General features: G+C 46.7%; 1 protein-coding gene across 1 annotated transcript in view; it reads right to left on the minus strand.

The window, feature by feature from the left end:
* Positions 1-515: 515 nt before the first annotated feature.
* LOC121584283 (acidic proline-rich protein PRP25-like) overlaps positions 516-23,393 on the minus strand; it is a 62,675-nt gene continuing 39,797 nt past the window's right edge. Inside the window, exons 2-3 of the mRNA XM_045225896.1 lie at positions 14,314-14,820; positions 516-644 (exon numbers count right to left, since the gene is read on the minus strand). Coding sequence (XP_045081831.1) covers positions 516-644; positions 14,314-14,820 — 636 coding nt within the window. The remainder of the gene's footprint in view (positions 645-14,313; positions 14,821-23,393) is intronic.

Here is a 23,393-nt window from a genome sequence, read left to right on the forward strand (position 1 = left end):
CCACATGGCTTAAAACATTTTAAAACGTCGGTGTGGCATATTACATCCACAGATGCGCACAGCCTACGTCCCAAACAACACCCTATTCCCTATAATCTAGTGCACTACTTTTGACCAGGGTCCCATAGGGAACAGGATACCATTTGGAACACAGTCAAACACTCTTCGATAGGCTTTGGCTGACCTCAACACTCTGTCTGTCAAAACACAACAGGAGCTATTTAATCCTAAAAGGGGGGAGGGAGGGAAAAACTTTGGTTTTTTTTCTGTTCTGTAATATCAAAAGGATTAGTGGGTGATTTTAAAACACTACAAAACACTCAGACTGAGAGCGCACATGGGCTGCAGAGAGAGCGCTTGGGCAACACATGAATCCATACAAATAAAAAAATACTGAAAACATGACAAAGACTGAGGGACCAATTCCAGTATTCCCCTGCTTTTTTTAACTGGATGCAGCTTGTCAACCTCTACCTTGCCTTGCTGAAGCCCTCCATACCACAGGAGAAACACCTCTATACCACCATTGTGGCAGTGCTCAAACACTCTATACCACCATTGTGGCAGTGCTCAAACACTGAGTCTGGGATGGAAAGGTATTCCCACAGGTTATCCCACACCTGCAGCCCGCATGTCAAGTCTGGCTGAAGGGACATGAGGAGAGGAGGGAGGAGACCTCTGTCCAACACCTGCAGCACATCTGGCCGCATGTCAAGTCTGGCTGAAGGACATGAGGAGAGGAGGGAGGAGACCTCTGTCCAACACCTGCAGCACATCTGGCCGCATGTCAAGTCTGGCTGATGGAGGAGAGAAGAAAGGAGACGAAACAAAGGAGGGAGGAGCTCTCTCTCTCTCTCTCTCTCTCTCTCTCTCTCTCTCTCTCTCTCTGTGTGTATTTCGGTGTAGTTGGGATAAAGCAGAAGACACATTTCTGTTGAACATTCATGTAGGCTACACTGGCCAATAAAATTCATCTTCTTCTTGTCCTAGAAAGGTACACATTATTGTTGGTCTGTCAATAGGAGGAAGTAGATAATAATTCACTTTCACCTCAACTGAAACTACAATAGCTTTGAGTTGAACCATGGTTTTGAACCCATTGAGAGATAGCTTTCAAAATCGACAGAAACCAATAGTCTCAGAATAACTGGCAAACAGAAGCACTGTCTGCTGCTCGTTGGTACAATACTTCCTTTAACACTCATTTGCATTTGATAACCTCATTAAACAATGTACCATTTCACTAGCAGTGGGTAGGGCTGGTGAGACCCGGCTCATTCTGACCAGGAGAGGGGCAGATGCTGCCTGGTCTAGTGTGCAGCTGAGCATTCGCAATTAGTCTGAATTAACACAACTAAAGGACAACAGTACGGTCGGGGGGGCCATGTGGGTGGAAAGAGTGAACATCTGAGTGCTTCCAGAGACAACGCTAGTCAACCCTGAGCACTAGTCCTATTCAATGCCAGACATGATTTAAGACTGTCCTGTGGATACGGCTGCATGCGCCGATGGCTAGAAGGCCTCCCTCCCTCCCTCCCTCCCTCCCGGAGCGGCTAGCTGCCCATCCAATTTAGACTCTGCATGCAGAATTCTGCAAAAAATACCCTCCGTGCACAACGTAAAACACCAAATAATGCACGCAGAGCAGAATTAGGCCGATACCCGCTAATTATCAGTATCCAGAAAAGAGCCGTTAAATTCTACAACCACCTAAAGAGCTTAGAGAGAGAGAGGACCACCTCTAGTCACAGCTGCTACCTTCACATGTTAATAGAGTCATTAATTAATTAATTATTTAATTATATCCCTTTTTATTCAGTAAACAATGTTTTGTTAAAATAGAGCCCTCTGACTCCCTTCCAGTTAGAGACACAGGCTCCATGTCTATTCAGCAAAACACATGGTGACAACCACAGCAAAACACATGATGACAACCGTAGGAAAACACATGGTGACAACCGTAGGAAAACACATGGTGACAACCGTAGGAAAACACATGGTGACAACCGTAGGAAAACACATGGTGACAACCGTAGGAAAACACATGGTGACAACCGTAGGAAAACACATGGTGACAACCACAGCAAAACACATGGTGACAACCGTAGGAAAACACATGGTGACAACCGTAGGAAAACACATGGTGACAACCACAGCAAAACACATGGTGACAACCACAGCAAAACACATGGTGACAACCACAGCAAAACACATGGTGACAACCACAGCAAAACACATGGTGACAACCACAGCAAAACACATGGTGACAACCACAGCAAAACACATGGTGACAACCACAGCAAAACACATGGTGACAACCACAGCAAAACACTGGTGACAACCGTAGGAAAACACATGGTGACAACCACAGCAAAACACTGGTGACAACCACAGCAAAACACATGGTGACAACCACAGCAAAACACATGGTGACAACCACAGCAAAACACATGGTGACAACCACAGCAAAACACATGGTGACAACCACAGCAAAACACATGGTGACAACCACAGCAAAACACATGGTGACAACCACAGCAAAACACTGGTGACAACCGTAGGAAAACACATGGTGACAACCACAGCAAAACACTGGTGACAACCACAGCAAAACACATGGTGACAACCACAGCAAAACACATGGTGACAACCACAGCAAAACACATGGTGACAACCACAGCAAAACACATGGTGACAACCACAGCAAAACACATGGTGACAACCACAGCAAAACACATGGTGACAACCACAGCAAAACACTGGTGACAACCACAGCAAAACACATGGTGACAACCACAGCAAAACACATGGTGACAACCACAGCAAAACACATGGTGACAACCACAGGAAGACACATGGTGACAACCACAGCAAAACACTGGTGACAACCACAACAAAACACTGGTGACAACCACAGCAAAACACATGGTGACAACCACAGGAAGACACATGGTGACAACCACAGCAAAACACTGGTGACAACCACAGCAAAACACTGGTGACAACCACAGCAAAACACTGGTGACAACCACAGCAAAACACATGGTGACAACCACAGCAAAACACATGGTGACAACCACAGCAAAACACATGGTGACAACCACAGGAAGACACATGGTGACAACCACAGCAAAACACTGGTGACAACCACAACAAAACACTGGTGACAACCACAGCAAAACACATGGTGACAACCACAGGAAGACACATGGTGACAACCACAGCAAAACACTGGTGACAACCACAGCAAAACACTGGTGACAACCACAGCAAAACACTGGTGACAACCACAGCAAAACACATGGTGACAACCACAGCAAAACACATGGTGACAACCACAACAAAACACATGGTGACAACCACAACAAAACACTGTTATTGTGAAGTGGAAACGTCTAGGAGCAACAACGGCTCAGCCGTGAAGTGGTGGGCCACAAAAGCTCACAGAACGGGACCGCCGAGTGCTGAAGTAAAAATCATCTGTCCTCGGTTGCAACACTCACTACCGAGTTCCAAACTACATCTGGAAGCAACATCAGCACAATAACTGTCCTTCGGGAGCTTCATGAAATGTGTTTCCATAGCCGAGCAGCCACACACAAGCCTAAGATCACCATGCGCGATGCCAAGCGTCGGCTGGAGTGGTGTAAAGCTCGCTGCCATTGGACTCTGGAGCAGTGGAAACGCGTTCTCTGGAGTGATGAATCACGCTTCACCATCTGGCAGTCCGACGGACAAATCTGGGTTTGGCGGATGCCAGGAGAACGCTACCTGCCCCAATGCATAGTGCCAACTGTAATGTTTAGTGGAGGAGGAATAATGGTCTGGGGCTGTTTTTCATGGTTCGGGCTAGACACCTTAGTTCCAGTGAAGGGAAATCTGAACGCTACAGCATACAATGACATTTTAGACGATTCTGTGCTTCCAACTTTGTGGCCACAGTTTGGGGAAGGCCCTTTCCTGTTTCAGCATGACAATGCCCCCGTGCACAAAACGAGGTCCATACAGAAATGGTTTGTCGAAATCAGTGTGGAAGAACTTGACAGGCCTGCACAGAGCCCTGACCTCAACCCCATCGAACACTTTTGGGATGAATTGGAACGCCGACTGCGAGCCAAGGCCTAATCGCCCAACATCAGTGCCCGACCTCACTAATGCTCTTGTGGCTGAATGGAAGCAAGTCCCCTCAGCAATGTTCCAACATCTAGTGGAAAGCCTTCCCAGAAGAGTGGAGGCTGTTATAGCAGCAAATGGGGGAACCAACTTCATATTAATGCCCATGATTTTGGAATGAGATGTTCGACGAGCAGGTGTCCACATACTTTTGGTCATGCAGTGTATCTCTATGGTGTCAATTGTTTCGGTTGTGACCGTTTTCCATTTGGACAAAAACATTTTTGGGGGGGGACTTTAAAGAATGCCCAAACCTAGCATATGACTGGCTATCTTTCATTTGGACAGATGTACATCTCAGCAAATGTATATTTTAGTCCCAAAACCATACTTTACATATTTCTTAATATATTGGATGTTTGCTAGTGACATGAAGATGTACCAACTTGCCCACTAATTTTCTCCTAAATGTTTGCTAATAGACTACTCAACCTTGTGGCCATAGTGGAGAGGGGTCCAATCACATCACCTGGTGATATGTGTAGGGGTGTGGCTTAAGGCACATTCATTCTACAGTCTTTTAATGTGTGTTTCGGTAGTGACATAAACAGGTGGGATTTTTTTTGTGTGAAAGATGCTTAAAAATAAACAAAACTACTAAACATGAAGTTTAGGAGTCAGGGTTTGGGACAGCCTCCTCTCCAGAGAAAGAGCTGTATAAACAATGTCATTGTACTATATTCATTTAACAATATGTCTGTATACAGTGCATTCAGAAAGTATTCAGACCCCTTGACTTCAAAATCAAATCAAATTGTATTTATCACATGCGCCAAAACAACAGGTGAAATGCTTATTTACAAGCCCTTAACCAACAATGCAGTTCAAGAAATAGAGTTAAGAAAATATTTACTAAATAAACTAAAGTAAAAATTAAAAAGTAACCCAATTAAATTACATAACAATAACGAGGCTATATACAGGGGGTACCAGTACCGAGTCAATGTGCAGGGGTCCAGGTTAGTCCAGGTAATATGTACATGTAGGTAGGGGTAAAGTGACTATGCATAGATAATAGACAGCGAGTGTAAAAATGCAAATAGTCCGGGTGGCCATTTGATTAATTGTTCAGCAGTCTTATGGCTTGGGGGTAGAAGCTGTTAAGGAGCCTTTTGGACCTAGACTTGGTGCTCCGGTACCGCTTGCCGTGCGGTAGCAGAGAGAACAGTCTATGACTGGAGTCTTTTACAATTTTTAGGGCCTTCCTCTGACACCGCCTAGTATATAATAATATTAATAAGCCATTTAGCAAACGCTTTTATCCAAAGCGACTTACAGTCATGTGTGCATACATGACTGTATGGGTGGTCCCGGGGATGGAACCCACTACCCTGGCGTTACAAGCGCCATGCTCTACCAATTGAGCTACAGAGGATGGCAGGAAGCTTGGCCCCAGTGTGCCGTACGCACTACCCTCTGTAGCGCCTTACGGTCGGATGCCGAGCAGTTGCCATACCAGGCGGTGATGCAACCGGTCAGGATGCTCTCGATGGTGCAGCTGTATAACTTTTTGAGGATCTGGGGACCCATGCAAAATCTTTTCAGTCTCCAGTGTGGGAAAAGGTGTTGTCGTGCCCTCTTCACGACTGTCTTGGTGTGTTTGGACCATGATAGTTTGTTGGTGATGTGGACACAAAGGAACTTGAAACTCTCGACCCGCTCCACTGCAGCCCATCGATGTTAATGGGGGCCTGTTCGGCCCTCCTTTCCTGTACTCCACGATCAGATCCTTTGTCTTGCTCAGGTTGAGGGAGAGGTTGTTGTCCTGGCACCACACTACCAGGTCTCTGACCTCCTCCCTATCGGCTGTTTCATTGGTGTCGGTGATCAGGCCTACCACTGTTGTGTCGTCATAAAACGTAATGATGGTGTTGGAGTCATGCCTGGCCATGCAGTCATGGGTGAACAGGGAGTACAGGAGGGGACTGAGCATGCACACCTGAGGGGCCCCCGTGTTGAGGATCAGCGTGGCAGATGTGTTGTTACCTACCCTTACCACCTGGGGGCGGCCCGTCAGGAAGTCCAGGATCCAGTTGCAGAGGGAGGTGTTTAGTCCCAGGATCATTAGCTTAGTGATGAGCTTAGAGGGCACTATGGTGTTGAATGCTGAGCTGTAGTCAATGAATAGCATTCTCACATAGGTGTTCCTTTTGTCCAGGTGGGAAAGGGCAGTGTGGAGTGCGATTGAGATTGCGTCATCTGTGGATCTGTTGGGGCGGTATGCGAATTGGAGTGGGTCTAGGGTTTCTGGGATAATCGTGTTGATGTGAGCCGTGACCACCCTTTCAAAGCACATCATGGCTACAGACGTGAGGGGCAGGTTACATTCGCTTTCTTGGGCACATGGTCTGCTTGAAACATGTAGGTATGACAGACTCTGTCAAGGAGCGGTTGAAAATGTTCCACACTTTGCTACGTTACAGCCTTATTCTAAAATGGATTAAACAGTTTTTCCCCCCTCATCAATCTACACACAATACCCCATAATTACAAAGCAAAAACAGTTGTTGTTTTTTTGTGCAAAATTATTACAAATAAAAAACATACATTTCACATTTACATAAGTATTCAGACCCTTTACTCAGTACTTTGTTGAAGCACCTTTGGCAGCGATTACAGCCTCTAGTCTTCTTGGGTATGACGCTACAAGCTTGGCACACCTGTATTTGGGGAGTTTCTCCCATTCTTCTCTGCAGATCATCTCAAGCTCTGTCAGGTTGGATGGGGAGCGTCGCTGCACAGCTATTTTCAGGTCTCTCCAGAGATGTTCGATTGGGTTCAAGTCCGGGCTCTGGCTGGGCCACTCAAGGACATTCAGAGACTTGTCCCGAAGCCACTCCTGTGTTGTCTTGGCTGTGTGTTTAGGGTCCCCTGTAGCTCAGTTGGTAGACATTTTACATTTTAGTCATTTAGCAGACGCTCTTATCCAGAGCGACTTACAGTTAGTGCATACATTATTTTTTTTGTATTTTTCATAAAGACCCCCCGTGGGAATCAAACCCACAACCCTGGCGTTGCAAACGCCATGCTCTACCAACTGAGCTACATCCCTGCCGGCCATTCCCTCCCCTACCCTGGACGACGCTAGGCCAATTGTGCGCCGCCCCATGGGTCTCCCGGTCGCGGCCGGCTACGACAGAGCCTGGATTCGAACCAGGATCTCTAGTGGCACAGCTAGCACTGCGATGCAGTGCCTTAGACCACTGCGCCACTCGGGAGACACGGTAGAGCATGGTGCTTGCAACGCCAGGGTTGTGGGTTCGTTTCCCACGGGGGGCCAGTACGAAAATGTATGCACTCACTAACTGTAAGTCTGCTAAATGACTCAAATGTAAATGTAAAATGTCGTTGTCCTGTTGGAAGGTGAACCTTCGCCCCAGTCTGAGGTCCGGAGCACTCTGGAGCAGGTTTTCATCAAGGATCTCTCTGTGCATTGCTATGTTCATCTTTCCCTTGATCCTGACTATTCTTCCAGTCCCTGCTGCTGAAAAACATCCCCACAGCATGATGCTGCCACCCCCATGCTTCACCGTAGGGATGGTGCCAGGTTTCCTCCAGATGTGACGCTTGGCATTCAGGCCAAAGAGTTTAAACTTGGTGTCATCAGCCCAGACAATCTTGTTTCTCATGGTTAGAGTCCTTTAGGTGCTTTTTGGCAAACTCCAAGCGGGCTGTCATGTGCCTTTTACTGAGGAGTGGCTTCCGTCTGGCCACTCTACCTTAAAGGCCTGCTTGGTGGAGTGCTGCAGAGATGGCTGTCCTTCTGGAAGGTTCTCCCATCTCCACAGAGGAACACTGGAGCTCTGTCAGAGTGACCTACAGGTTCTTGGTCACCTCCCTGACCAAGGCCCTTCAACCCCCGATTGCTCAGTTTGGCCGGGCAGCCAGCTCTAGGAAGAGTCTTGGTGGTTCCAAACTTCTTCCATTTAAGAATGATGGAGGCCATTGTGTTCTTGGGGACCTTCAATGCTGCAGAAATGTTTTGGTACCCTTCCCCAGATCTGTGCCTCGACACAATCCTTTCTCTGAGCTCTATGGACAATTCCTTCGACATCTTGGCTTGATTTTTGCTCTGACATGCACTGTCAACTGTGGGACCTTATATAGACAGGTGTGTGCCTTTCCAAATCATGTCCAATCAATTGAATTTACCACAGGTGGACTCCAATCAAGTTGTAGAAACATCTCAAGGATGATCAATGGAAACAGGATGCACCTAAGCTCAATTTCGAGTCTCATAGCAAAGGGTCTGAATACTTATGCAAATAAGGTTTCTGTTTTTAATTTTTAATAAATTAGCAAAAATGTCTAAAAACCTGTTTTCGCTTTGTCATTATGGGGTATTGTGTGTAGATTGATGAGGAAAAAATTGTATTTAATCCATTTTAGAATAAGGCTGTAACGTAATAAAATGTGGAAAAAGTCAAGGGGTCTGATAACTTTCCGAATGTACTGTATACACAGGGTACCAGTACTGTACTTAACATTTAAAACAATACACTCAAGATATCGAGCACATGACATGCGTCATCTGAGAAAAACTTGAAGTTCTGAAAATAAACTTGAGGTTAAAGCTAAGAAAGTTAGCCTAAAGTTAAATACTTATCTTGAACGTTGCATGAGATGTTTTATTAGTTATAAATTGAATAAAATATAATTCCATCTATTACACAACCACGTAATGTTGTAATTAATGAGGGGACTCAACGCATTCCAAACTGATTAGTAACAGTTCTTATAAACAGTTCTTACAAATCCTAGAAAATGTCAAAACAAACAAGCGGATGTTATTTCACATTCTATAGACCATTTTCTGTTTTGTTCAGTCAGTGGGGCATCATCAAAAGGAAGATTTTGTGACTGAGTGGGTTTATAATAATATGCCATTTAGCAGACTCTTTTATATCCAAAGCGACTTACAGTCATGCATGCATACATTTTTGTGTATGGGTGGTCCCGGGGATCGAACCCACTACCCTGGCGTTACAAGCGCCGTGCTCTACCAGCTGAGCTCCAGAGGACCAAGCGCCGTGCTCTACCAGCTGAGCTCCAGAGGACCAAGCGCCGTGCTCTACCAGCTGAGCTCCAGAGGACCAAGCGCCGTGCTCTACCAGCTGAGCTCCAGAGGACCAAGCGCCGTGCTCTACCAGCTGAGCTCCAGAGGACCAAGCGCCGTGCTCTACCAGCTGAGCTCCAGAGGACCAAGCGCCGTGCTCTACCAGCTGAGCTCCAGAGGACCAAGCGCCGTGCTCTACCAGCTGAGCTACAGAGGACCAAGCGCCGTGCTCTACCAGCTGAGCTACAGAGGACCAAGCGCCGTGCTCTACCAGCTGAGCTCCAGAGGACCAAGCGCCGTGCTCTACCAGCTGAGCTCCAGAGGACCAAGCGCCGTGCTCTACCAGCTGAGCTCCAGAGGACCAAGCGCCGTGCTCTACCAGCTGAGCTCCAGAGGACCAAGCGCCGTGCTCTACCAGCTGAGCTCCAGAGGACCAAGCGCCGTGCTCTACCAGCTGAGCTACAGAGGACCAAGCGCCGTGCTCTACCAGCTGAGCTCCAGAGGACCAAGCGCCGTGCTCTACCAGCTGAGCTCCAGAGGACCAAGCGCCGTGCTCTACCAGCTGAGCGACAGAGGACCAAGCGCCGTGCTCTACCAGCTGAGCGACAGAGGACCAAGCGCCGTGCTCTACCAGCTGAGCTCCAGAGGACCAAGCGCCGTGCTCTACCAGCTGAGCTCCAGAGGACCAAGCGCCGTGCTCTACCAGTTGAGCTACAGAGGACCAAGCGCCGTGCTCTACCAGCTGAGCTCCAGAGGACCAAGCGCCGTGCTCTACCAGCTGAGCTCCAGAGGACCAAGCGCCGTGCTCTACCAGCTGAGCTCCAGAGGACCAAGCGCCGTGCTCTACCAGCTGAGCTCCAGAGGACCAAGCGCCGTGCTCTACCAGCTGAGCTCCAGAGGACCAAGCGCCGTGCTCTACCAGCTGAGCTCCAGAGGACCAAGCGCCGTGCTCTACCAGCTGAGCTCCAGAGGACCAAGCGCCGTGCTCTACCAGCTGAGCTACAGAGGACCAAGCGCCGTGCTCTACCAGCTGAGCTACAGAGGACCAAGCGCCGTGCTCTACCAGCTGAGCTCCAGAGGACCAAGCGCCGTGCTCTACCAGCTGAGCTCCAGAGGACCAAGCGCCGTGCTCTACCAGCTGAGCTCCAGAGGACCAAGCGCCGTGCTCTACCAGCTGAGCTACAGAGGACCAAGCGCCGTGCTCTACCAGCTGAGCTCCAGAGGACCAAGCGCCGTGCTCTACCAGCTGAGCTACAGAGGACCAAGCGCCGTGCTCTACCAGCTGAGCTACAGAGGACCAAGCGCCGTGCTCTACCAGCTGAGCTCCAGAGGACCAAGCGCCGTGCTCTACCAGCTGAGCTCCAGAGGACCAAGCGCCGTGCTCTACCAGCTGAGCTCCAGAGGACCAAGCGCCGTGCTCTACCAGCTGAGGACCAGAGGACCAAGCGCCGTGCTCTACCAGCTGAGCTCCAGAGGACCAAGCGCCGTGCTCTACCAGCTGAGGACCAGAGGACCAAGCGCCGTGCTCTACCAGCTGAGGACCAGAGGACCAAGCGCCGTGCTCTACCAGCTGAGCTCCAGAGGACCAAGCGCCGTGCTCTACCAGCTGAGCTCCAGAGGACCAAGCGCCGTGCTCTACCAGCTGAGCTCCAGAGGACCAAGCGCCGTGCTCTACCAGCTGAGCTCCAGAGGACCAAGCGCCGTGCTCTACCAGCTGAGCTCCAGAGGACCAAGCGCCGTGCTCTACCAGCTGAGCTCCAGAGGACCAAGCGCCGTGCTCTACCAGCTGAGCTCCAGAGGACCAAGCGCCGTGCTCTACCAGCTGAGCTACAGAGGACCAAGCGCCGTGCTCTACCAGCTGAGCTCCAGAGGACCAAGCGCCGTGCTCTACCAGCTGAGCTCCAGAGGACCAAGCGCCGTGCTCTACCAGCTGAGCTACAGAGGACCAAGCGCCGTGCTCTACCAGCTGAGCTCCAGAGGACCAAGCGCCGTGCTCTACCAGCTGAGCTCCAGAGGACCAAGCGCCGTGCTCTACCAGCTGAGCTCCAGAGGACCAAGCGCCGTGCTCTACCAGCTGAGGACCAGAGGACCAAGCGCCGTGCTCTACCAGCTGAGCTCCAGAGGACCAAGCGCCGTGCTCTACCAGCTGAGGACCAGAGGACCAAGCGCCGTGCTCTACCAGCTGAGGACCAGAGGACCAAGCGCCGTGCTCTACCAGCTGAGCTCCAGAGGACCAAGCGCCGTGCTCTACCAGCTGAGCTCCAGAGGACCAAGCGCCGTGCTCTACCAGCTGAGCTCCAGAGGACCAAGCGCCGTGCTCTACCAGCTGAGCTCCAGAGGACCAAGCGCCGTGCTCTACCAGCTGAGCTACAGAGGACCAAGCGCCGTGCTCTACCAGCTGAGCTCCAGAGGACCAAGCGCCGTGCTCTACCAGCTGAGCTCCAGAGGACCAAGCGCCGTGCTCTACCAGCTGAGCTACAGAGGACCAAGCGCCGTGCTCTACCAGCTGAGCTCCAGAGGACCAAGCGCCGTGCTCTACCAGCTGAGCTACAGAGGACCAAGCGCCGTGCTCTACCAGCTGAGCTACAGAGGACCAAGCGCCGTGCTCTACCAGCTGAGCTACAGAAGACCAAGCGCCGTGCTCTACCAGCTGAGCTACAGAGGACCAAGCGCCGTGCTCTACCAGCTGAGCTACAGAGGACCACCACTACATCTGCCTCTGTCTGGTTTAACAACATTATGGTTTAAAGCAGCTATCAAAGGCTGAGGCAATGCTATCAAAAGATAAGCCTGAAAGGCTTGGATACTTTTGAAAAACTAGATGATTACTTCTTGGATTACTTTTAAATTCAGAAAATATGTTTAGAAAAATACATTGTGACACCTTTCTGTTTTCTCAATGACATTCAATTCAGCATTGAACAAAGGTGCAAGTTTAAGTTTGTTCCACCTGAGGGAGTCTGACCACCAATCAGAGACCACTATGATGACACACCAAATGATGACCACCAATCAGAGACCACTATGATGACACACCAAATGATGACCACCAATCAGAGACCACTATGATGACACACCAAATGATGACCACCAATCAGAGACCACTATGATGACACACCAAATGATGACCACCAATCAGAGACCACTATGATGACACACCAAATGATGACCACCAATCAGAGACCACTATGATGACACACCAAATGATGACCACCAATCAGAGCCCACTATGATGACACACCAAATGATGACCACCAATCAGAGACCACTATGATGACACACCAGATGATGACCACCAATCAGAGACCACTATGATGACACACCAAATGATGACCACCAATCAGAGCCCACTATGATGACACACCAAATGATGACCACCAATCAGAGACCACTATGATGACACACCAAATGATGACCACCAATCAGAGACCACTATGATGACACACCAAATGATGACCACCAATCAGAGACCACTATGATGACACACCAAATGATGACCACCAATCAGAGACCACTATGATGACACACCAAATGATGACCACCAATCAGAGACCACTATGATGACACACCAAATGATGACCACCAATCAGAGACCACTATGATGACACACCAAATGATGACCACCAATCAGAGACCACTATGATGACACACCAAATGATGACCACCAATCAGAGACCACTATGATGACACACAAGATGATGACCACCAATCAGAGACCACTATGATGACACACCAATGATGACCACCAATCAGAGACCACTATGATGACACACCAGATGATGACCACCAATCAGAGACCACTATGATGACACACCAAATGATGACCACCAATCAGAGACCACTATGATGACACACCAAATGATGACCACCAATCAGAGACCACTATGATGACACACCAAATGATGACCACCAATCAGAGACCACTATGATGACACACCAAATTATGACCACCAATCAGAGACCACTATGATGACACACCAGATGATGACCACCAATCAGAGACCACTATGATGACACACCAAATGATGACCACCAATCAGAGCCCACTATGATGACACACCAAATGATGACCACCAATCAGAGCCCACTATGATGACACACCAGATGTATTTGATGGATCCCTTTAGTCTTCTTCTAATGCCTCTTAACCCATAGGAGTCTAAGCCCTGTCTGTCTAAGCCGAGGGAGGGGGGGGGGGGTTCTACTAAGCTATATGGAATTGTTTTAAGAAGGTCATACCAAGGATTATTTTCCTATTTGATTTTTAAGACCCCTTGAAGTAACAAAACATGAACAAATTTTTTGATGAAATTGTTTATTTGGCCTTACTGCTATTAGCCCATAAAAACACATTGAATAACAGATTCACTACATGGAACAACAGATAGTCCTTACTGCTATTAGCCCATACAAACACATTGAATAACAGATTCACTACATGGAACAGATTGTCCCCCCAAAATAAATCTAAAGGAAGTTTGTTCTGAAGTGTGTGTCCAATCTCTGAGAGATATAAGAAAGATCTGGGATTTTTACATGTATTTAACCCCTTATTTTTTGTACTAAACAGTCTTCATATATACTTCCATTCATTTGTTCAACTGGTACTTTGGGACCTTCAGATGAGTCTTCCGAGGCCTGTGGGCGTCCTAGAGCAAAACAATCGACATGTACGTGTTCGTGAGAGTCTCACCTTTCCACGGATGGGTCATATTAGTGTGTAGTCCAAACTGTTCGGACACTACAGACCAGTGGAGGCTGCTGAGGGGAGGACGGCTCATAATAATGGCGTCCTCCCCTCAATGGTGTCAATGGTGTGAAAATGGTGTGAAATCAACCAGATGGAATCCAGGTCTTTGATGCCGTTCCATTCGCTCCATTCCAGACATTATTATGAGCCGTCCTCCCCTCAGCAGCCTCCACTGCTACAGACAGAAGTTGGCAGGTCGGTTGTACCAACTTCAGACGAGTCCCAAGACGCTTGTGGGGGTTGTAGAGCAAAACGGAGAAGACCATCATGTTCGTGAGAGTCTCATGGTTTTTTCACCTGGTACCGGGGGACCTTTAGCCTGTGGGCGTCCTACAGGGGGACCTTTAGCCTGTGGGCGTCCTCGAGGGGGACCTTTAGCCTGTGGGCGTCCTACAGGGGGACCTTTAGCCTGTGGGCGTCCTACAGGGGGACCTTTAGCCTGTGGGCGTCCTACAGGGGGACCTTTAGCCTGTGGGCGTCCTACAGGGGGACCTTTAGCCTGTGGGCGTCCTACAGGGGGACCTTTAGCCTGTGGGCGTCCTAGAGGGGGACCTTTAGCCTGTGGGCGTCCTACAGGGGGACCTTTAGCCTGTGGGCGTCCTACAGGGGGACCTTTAGCCTGTGGGCGTCCTACAGGGGGACCTTTAGCCTGTGGGCGTCCTACAGGGGGACCTTTAGCCTGTGGGCGTCCTAGAGGGGGACCTTTAGCCTGTGGGCGTCCTCGAGGGGGACCTTTAGCCTGTGGGCGTCCTAGAGGGGAACCTTTAGCCTGTGGGCGTCCTAGAGGGGGACCTTTAGCCTGTGGGCGTCCTAGAGGGGGGACCTTTAGCCTGTGGGCGTCCTAGAGGGGGACCTTTAGCCTGTGGGGCGTCCTAGAGGGGGACCTTTAGCCTGTGGGCGTCCTACAGGGGGGACCTTTAGCCTGTGGGCGTCCTAGAGGGGGGACCTTTAGCCTGTGGGCGTCCTAGAGGGGAACCTTTAGCCTGTGGACGTCCTAGAGGGGAACCTTTAGCCTGTGGGCGTCCTAGAGGGGGACCTTTAGCCTGTGGGCGTCCTAGAGGGGGACCTTTAGCCTGTGGGCGTCCTAGAGGGGGACCTTTAGCCTGTGGGCGTCCTAGAGGGGGACCTTTAGCCTGTGGGCGTCCTAGAGGGGGGACCTTTAGCCTGTGGGCGTCCTAGAGGGGGACCTTTAGCCTGTGGGCGTCCTAGAGGGGGACCTTTAGCCTGTGGGCGTCCTAGAGGGGAACCTTTAGCCTGTGGGCGTCCTAGAGGGGGACCTTTAGCCTGTGGGCGTCCTCGAGCAAAACAACCAACGTCTCCTGAGAGTCCACAGAGGGGTCATAATAGCTGTAGGCCAAACCGTTCGGACGCTACAAACGATTTTGTGAGAAGACCGATTTTTCGGGATGTCTCATGGTCTGACAAACACCGCTCTAGCTCTGTCACCTTTCACCACAGATGTGGAAGTGAGACACTGGAGGATGCGGTGGATTGAGATGCATCCAATGCAAAAAAAACCCGGATATCTCTAGTTTAAACTGAATGATTTTTATGGGAATGTTTTTATTAAGCTAATTACATTTCCACGGGGGCGAGGACGTCGACCTTAGGGGGAAAGTAATCCAAAAGTAAATGACTGTCACGTTTGTTGAATGACAGGTCAGACCAAGGCGCAGCGTGATATGCATACATGTTTATTTTAACTTAATAAACACTCGACAAAACAATAAACGAAACGTAAGGTCCAAGGTAGCACACACACACACACACACACACACACACACACACACACACACACACACACACACACACACACACACACACACACACACACACACACACACACACACACACACACACACACACACACACACACACACACACACACACACACACACACACACACACACACACACACACACACACACACACACACGATCCCACAACTAGACAGTGCCAATAGGCTGCCTAAGTATGGTCCCCAATCAGAGACAACGAGCGACAGCTGCCTCTGATTGGGAACCACACCGGCCAACATAGATCCACACATACTAGAATATACAACATAGAACATACACAACAAAGAATATACACGCCCTGACTCAACATATAAGAGTCCCCTGAGTCAGGGCGTGACAATGACAGTAATCAGATTAGGTTACTGAGTTTGGGGTAATCCAAAAGTTATGTTACTGATTACAATTTTAGGCTGGTAAATAGTAACTGTAATGGATTACATTTATAAAGTAACCTACCCAACCCTGCACACACACACACACGGACTGAATAGCCTAGTACCAACCACTTGAGAATAGTCGGCTATGACTAACAGAAGTTCTCATCAATAGTAAAGCTACAAAGAAAACAGAACCGATTGAATACGATGATGACTGTTGATATTTCATCAATATAAAGGAGACAACAGTAACCGCAGCCTATGTACATCAATGCTCACGTCCCCTGTACTGCACTATGGGGCTTTGTATGACGTCGATAATGTAGCCTAACGTTACCTTTGCTAAGCAAATGTAGAGGTCGACAAGGCGGTAACACATCACCCCATTGCAAATCCCATTCTATTCAAAAACGGTATTTCGGTCCAGCTCTTTCTTACAATGCAATGCGAACGAAATGAGCTCTATGTAACTCTTTGAAACTTTAATGATTATCCAACTTTGAATTATGGAACTCGGGGCTCTTGACGTTCAAAGACATATCTTCCATACATTGCTTTTTATAGGTTTGGGTCTTTATCTATTCACCTAGAACAAGAAAACATTTAAAAAGAAATAAAAGATGAAGGACATAACCTAAATATATACAGCGGTGTTAATTAATAATTTCACAATCACACTGTTTAGTTTAGTTTTACACTGTAAATGGGGGTTAGCTGAGGAACCCTCAACTCCGTTTTCTTATACCGAGGCGGAGTTGAGTTTTGATGACTGGTAGCTGGATCTGCTCCCAACAACATTGAGTCACCATCAGTCGATTCTTGTTTAAAAATGTCAATTCTGAAAACGCTTACCTGTACCTTGTCTGTGCTGTACAACTGCGGTCCAACTGCAGTTGCTGAAATTCCAACTTTTAATAAAAACTTTTAGCGAATACAACCGCCGACTTTTTTCTTAGTTGAGGGTTCCTCAACTAAAAGGGGGTTAATTTAAGCCTGAGTAACGTTACAGTTATCCGAAGAGTAGACTTCTCAAACAAATGAAAACTATCCAGGGAAATGTGTTTCTGCAAGCAAATCATTTGTAAAAGTATTTCATACAATGTATTCACGCGAAGCCTAAATATTCCAATACTTTGAATCATAAATGAATCCTTGCAAAATTAAGACGGGACTGTTGTGCGCGTTCGTCACTGGTTGCGTCGCTTGACACCAGCGGCTCATCAGCAACATTAAAAAGCTACTTCCGGGTCACGAAACTACGGAAATTGTCAAAATAAAAGTCACCAATGTCATTGTCAGTGTCATTAACCTGTATTTATTCACGATAGATGAAAAATAATTGTCTAAACATTAACAATGATTCATATTTGTTCATATTTAACTGACATTTGCATTAAATGTGGGTTGTAAATTAATGCCTCAATTGCAATCAAATCAAATTGTATTTGTCACATGCACCGAATACAAGAAATGCTTACTTACAAGCCCTTAACCAACAATGCAATTAAGAAAAAAAAGAGTTAAGAAAATATTTACTAAATAAACTAAAGTATTTTAAAAAATAAAGAGAAACAATAAAATAACAATAACAAGGCTATATACAGGGGGGTACCGGTACCGAGTCAATGTGCGGGGGCACAGGTTAGTCGAGGTAATTGAGGTAATATGTACATGTAGGTAGAGTTAAAGTGACTATGCATAAATAATAAACAGCGAGTAGCAGCAGCGTAAAAAAAGAGGTTCTGGATGGCAGGAAAGCTTGGCCCCAGTGATGTACTGGGCCGTACGCACTACCCTCTGTAGTGCCTTGTGATCGGAGGCCCAGCAGTTGCCAAACCAGGCGGTGATGCAACCAGGCGGTGATGCAGCCAGGCGGTCGTGCAATACACTGTATATAAAATCTACACTGAACAAAAATAAAAATGCAAAATGTAAAGTGTTGGTCCCATGTTTCATGAGCTGAAATAAAATATCCCAGAAATGTTTCATACGCACAAAAAGTGTATTTCTCTCAAATGTTGTGCACAAATTTGCTTACATCACTGTTAGTGAGCATTTCTCCATTGCCAAGATAATCCATCCAACTGACAGATGTGGCATATCAAGAAGCTGATTAAACAGCATGATAATTTCACAGGTGCACCTTGTGCTGGGGACAATAAAAGGCCACTCTAAAATGTGCCGTTTTGTCACAACACAATGCCACAGATGTCATGTATTTTGAGGAAGCGTGCAGCTGGCATGCTGACTGCAGGAATGTCCACCAGAGCTGTTGCCAGAGAATTGAATGTTAATTTCTACCATAAGTCACCTCCAACGTTGTTTTAGAGAATTTGTCAGTATGTCCAACCGGCCTCACAACCGCAGACCACGTGTATAGCGTCATGTGGGCGAGCGGTTTGCTGATGTCAACATTGTGAACAGAGTGCCCCATGCTGGTGGGGTTATGGTTATGGTATGGGCAGGCATAAGCTATGGACAACGAACACAATTGCATTTTATCGATGTCAATTTGAATGCACAAAAATACCGTGACGAGATCCTGAGGCCCATTGTGACCAACAGATGCATATCTATATTCCCAGTCATGTGAAATCCATAGATTAGGGCCTAATTAATTTATTTCAATTGACTGATTTCCTCATATGAACTGTAACTAAGTACAATCTTTGAAATGGTGGCATGTTGCATTTATATTTTTGTTCAGTATATACAGTACATGGTGTTATTTCATTGGGGACTGAGGTCTAAATACCCAGCAACACTTTCTACTCAACCCTCTCCATAGCCTCCAATGCAATACACTGTAGTTACACAATAGCTTGTTGTTGAGTTAAAAGAATCTCAAGGAAATGTGTGCTTTAGTCTGTGAGAGCAGAAATAATTATACGTTGGTAGAGCAGAGCACGCAACTGGTGGCGTTTTGAGAATGTAATAACACCCGTGAATTTAGAAGCACATTGGATGGCCATAGCTATAAACATGAAACAGAAAGTATGTATAACAATAGTTATTAACATTGAGTGTTAAAATAATGGACTCCTTAAAGCAGTATGAGAAGGAACTTTCACTCACTACAGAAATATCTGGCGCTGCAGTATTTTAGCATTACACGGAAAGGATGTGAACATTGTTCTGAAATATGAATTTTCTCATCGTTATGGGAATTTCAAAGCTCAGGTAGATAATAATAATAATATGCCATTTAGCAGACGCTTTTATCCAAAGCGCCTTACAGTCATAGATTTTTTTTTGTGTATGGGTGGTCCCGGGGATCGAACCCACCACCTTGGCGTTACAAGCGCAGTGCTCTACCAGCTGAGCTACAGAGGACCACAAAATGATGGAAGTAGTTGTGTGTTTGTTCACCACAGCAGTCCTATTGGGCGATAACTTCAATGAATTCATTCACAACAACATGAGATGTTGTATTTTGGATGAATTATCAGAACAAAAAGATGATTGCATTAATGTTACGTAAGAACTTGAAAAATGATGATCGCCTTGAAATAACGCTTCCACGGACATTATCAAAAGATCAATCTGCAATGATGCGATTAAGTGGTGTAACCTGCATATCAATATACTATGGTCCTCAGATTGTTTGGTGTATTTCAGGAGTTTATATACTGAACCTTGATCTTGCATATCATTTGAAACTTCTGTGTAACTGTTGATGATCAATTTAATTAACTTCACTGTGATATTTGTTATGAATAAATTATGCTTTTTTTGGACAACATTTACTTGCATCTCTCTTGATCTTCTGAATAAAACATATTGTATGTTGTGTATTTTCCAAAGTGACCACCAGAAGGAAGATTATAAGATATTAGTATATTACATTATAGGGTATTTTTGTACGACAATGCGTCCTAAGACACAGTGCTATATTTGTACCATATAGTTTCCAGGCAACCCATTTTAAACTGTTAGTAAACATTCCAGCAACACTTCCTATGTCTTTTTGTTCAAACTAACCTGTTTTGAATTCTAGGGACTTTAGTGAGTAGACTGGACCCTGCTTTTATGGACACACAATTGATCGTTTTCCCTGTACAAATGAAAGATAGCCAGTCATATGCTAGGTTTGGGCATTCTTTAAAGTCCCCCAAAAAAATGTGTCCAAATGGAAAACGGTCACAACCGAAACAATTGACACCATAGAGATACATTGCATGACCAAAAGTATGTGGACACCTGCTCGTCGAACATCTCATTCCAAAATCATGGGCATTAATATGGAGTTGGTCCCCCATTTGCTGCAATAACAGTCTCCACTCCTCTGGGAGGGTTTTCCATTAGATCAGGGTTCTTCAATTCCGGTCCTGGAGGTCCGAAACACTTCTGTTTTTTATTTCTACCTGGTAGTTAATTGCACTCACATGGTGTCCCAGGTCTGAATTAGCCCCTGATTAGAAGGAGAGGATGAAAAACAGAGGTGTTTCGGCCCTCCAGGACCGGAATTGAAGAACCCTGCATTAGATGTTGGAACATTGCTGTGGGGACTTGCTTCCATTCAGCCACAATAACATTAGTGAGGTCGGGCACTGATGTTGGGCGATTAGGCCTGGCTCGCAGTCGGTGTTCCAATTCATCCCAAAGGTGTTCGATGGGGTTGAGTTCAGGGCCTTGTGCAGGCCAGTCAAGTTCTTCCACACTGATCTCGACAAATCATTTCTGTATGGACCTCACATTGTGCACAGGGGTATTGTCATGCTGAAACAGGAAAGGGCCTTCCCCAAACTGTTGCCACAAAGTTGGAAGCACAGAATCATCTAGAATGTCATTGTATGCTGTAGCGTTCAGATTTCCCTTCAATGGAACTAAGGGGCCTAGCCCGAACCATGAAAAACAACCCAAGACCCTTATTCCTCCTCCACCAAACTTTACAGTTGGTAGCGTTCTCCTGGCATCCTCCAAACCCGGATTCGTCCGCCGGACAGCCAGATGGTGAAGCGTGATTTATCACTCCAGAGAACAAGTTTCCACTGCTCCAGAGTCCAATGGAGGTGAGCTTTACACCACTCCAGCCGACGCTTGGCATTGCACATGGTGATCTTAGGCTTGTGTGCGGCTTCTCGGCCATGGAAACCCATTTAATGAAGCTCCCAACGAACAGTTCTTGTGCTGACGTTGCTTCCAGAGGCAGTTTGGAACTCGGTAGTGAGTGTTGCAACCGAGGACAGACGATCTTTACACGCTACGAGCTTCGGCATTCGGCGGTCCCGTTCTGTGAGCTTGTGTGGCCTACCACTTCACGGCTGAGCCGTTGTTGCTCCTTGACATTTCCACTTCACAATAACAGCACTTATAGTTGACCCTGGGCAACTCTAGCAGGGCGGGAAATTTGACGAACTGACTTGTTGAAAAGGTGGCATCCTATGACGGTGCCACGTTGAAAGTCACTGAACTCTTCGGTACGGGCCACCGTACTGCCATTGTTTGTCTATGGAGATTGCATGGCGGTGTGCTCGATTTTATACACCTGTCAGCAACGGATGTGGCTGAAATAGCCGAATCCACTAATTTGAAGGGGTGTCCACATACTTTTGTATGTATAGTGTATATATAGTGTATATATAGTGTATATATTGTATATATATATAGTGTATATATAGTGTATATATAGTGTATATATATATTGTGTATATATATAGTGTATATATATATTTATATATTATTTTTTTTGCTATTATGTTCTTTACATTGATTTACTTATACTTCAACCATTTCTCAATGTGATCCACCTTATAATACTATTTATCTTATATAAAGTAGTAATTCTCTTTAGTTTAAATTTTCTCCCCATGTAGTTATAATTTGTAACATAATTTTAAAAGCCACAAAAAAAGATTGGTTTCGTACTGTATCATACGTATAGGGTTTTACCGGGAACTTTTATTTTGAAGGCAAAATCTAAAAACCGGAAGTCTTATTGTGTATAGATGCAGTTACGTGTTGCTGCCGTAACCCTAAACAATATTTCCATGCTCCCATCTTCAGAGCAGAACCACGACCACATGGGGTGGAGTCAGCGCCATTGATTTATGAGCTCTTTGTCCAATCAGGGAGAAGTTGACAGGATGAGGGATGTACCTCAGTTGGTAGAGCATGGTGTTTGCAACGCCAGGGTTGTGGGTTTGATTCCCATGGGGGGGGGGCCAGTATGAAAAAATAATGTATGCACTCACAAACTGTAAGTCGCTCTGGATAAGAGCGTCTGCTAAATGACTAAAAATGTAAATGTAAAATAACGAGCTAGAACTTGTTACATTATCCAATCAGATCCCTAGGCAGTCATGTCTTTATAAAGGAGATATAAAGGGTTATTAATAACAGTTAATCTGTTAATATAATTATGTAATAAACAATTAAAACCATTGAATTGGTGTGTGTGTCCCACAACAATTTCTAAAAGATTTGCAGATGCCTATAATAATATTTTATTTGATCTGGTCCTGTGGGCGTCTGTTTTACTGGATCACTGCATGACGCTGATCTAATCATGCAAGGAGTTTTGCTGCAGTACTCTCTTTACTTGCACAGTCATTCTTGCCCCATGTCCAGTGGGCTACTGCTGTCATCAGTATCCTAGTCCTCATCTCCTGCCGTTGTGCCCTTGAGCAAGACACTTAAACTCTAAAATGCTCCAAGGGCGCTGCTCTGTGGCGGACCCTTTCCTCCAAACTCGCCTTGGGTATTGATGGAGTGTGACTCTAGGACCCTCGAATTCAAATCTGGATCTCGAAGTTCCACAGCTTTTTTTTCAATTCTTCCCTTTTAATCAGAGACTGAAATGGACGTGTAACCAGGTGTGTGCAATTCATTATCAGGTAGAACAGAAAATCAGCAGTACTCAGGACCTCGTAGCGTAAGATTTGAACACCCATGCTTTAGGACATTTCATTCAGGACACGCTGTGGTTTCTGCTGGACTTCATACAAACTTGGTCCCAAGGACCACCTCGTCAGACACAACACTAACGCCAGTAGACTCTCTCTCTCTCTCTCTCTCTCTCTCTCTCTCTCTCTCTCTCTCTCTCTCTCTCTCTCTCTCTCTCTCTCAAAATAATCCTGGTCACAATGTTGTTCTCTTAGATTGGAGAGAGAGAACACCCATGGGCTGTGTCCCCAGCTATAGGTCTGCTAGAAGGTTGAGAGGAACTGGACTGTCTCCCCAGCTATAGGTCTGCTAGAAGGTTGAGAGGAACTGGACTGTCTCCCCTGCTATAGGTC

This window comes from Coregonus clupeaformis, chromosome 16, assembly GCF_020615455.1.
Source record: "Coregonus clupeaformis isolate EN_2021a chromosome 16, ASM2061545v1, whole genome shotgun sequence".
In the NCBI taxonomy this organism is placed as follows: domain Eukaryota; kingdom Metazoa; phylum Chordata; class Actinopteri; order Salmoniformes; family Salmonidae; genus Coregonus; species Coregonus clupeaformis.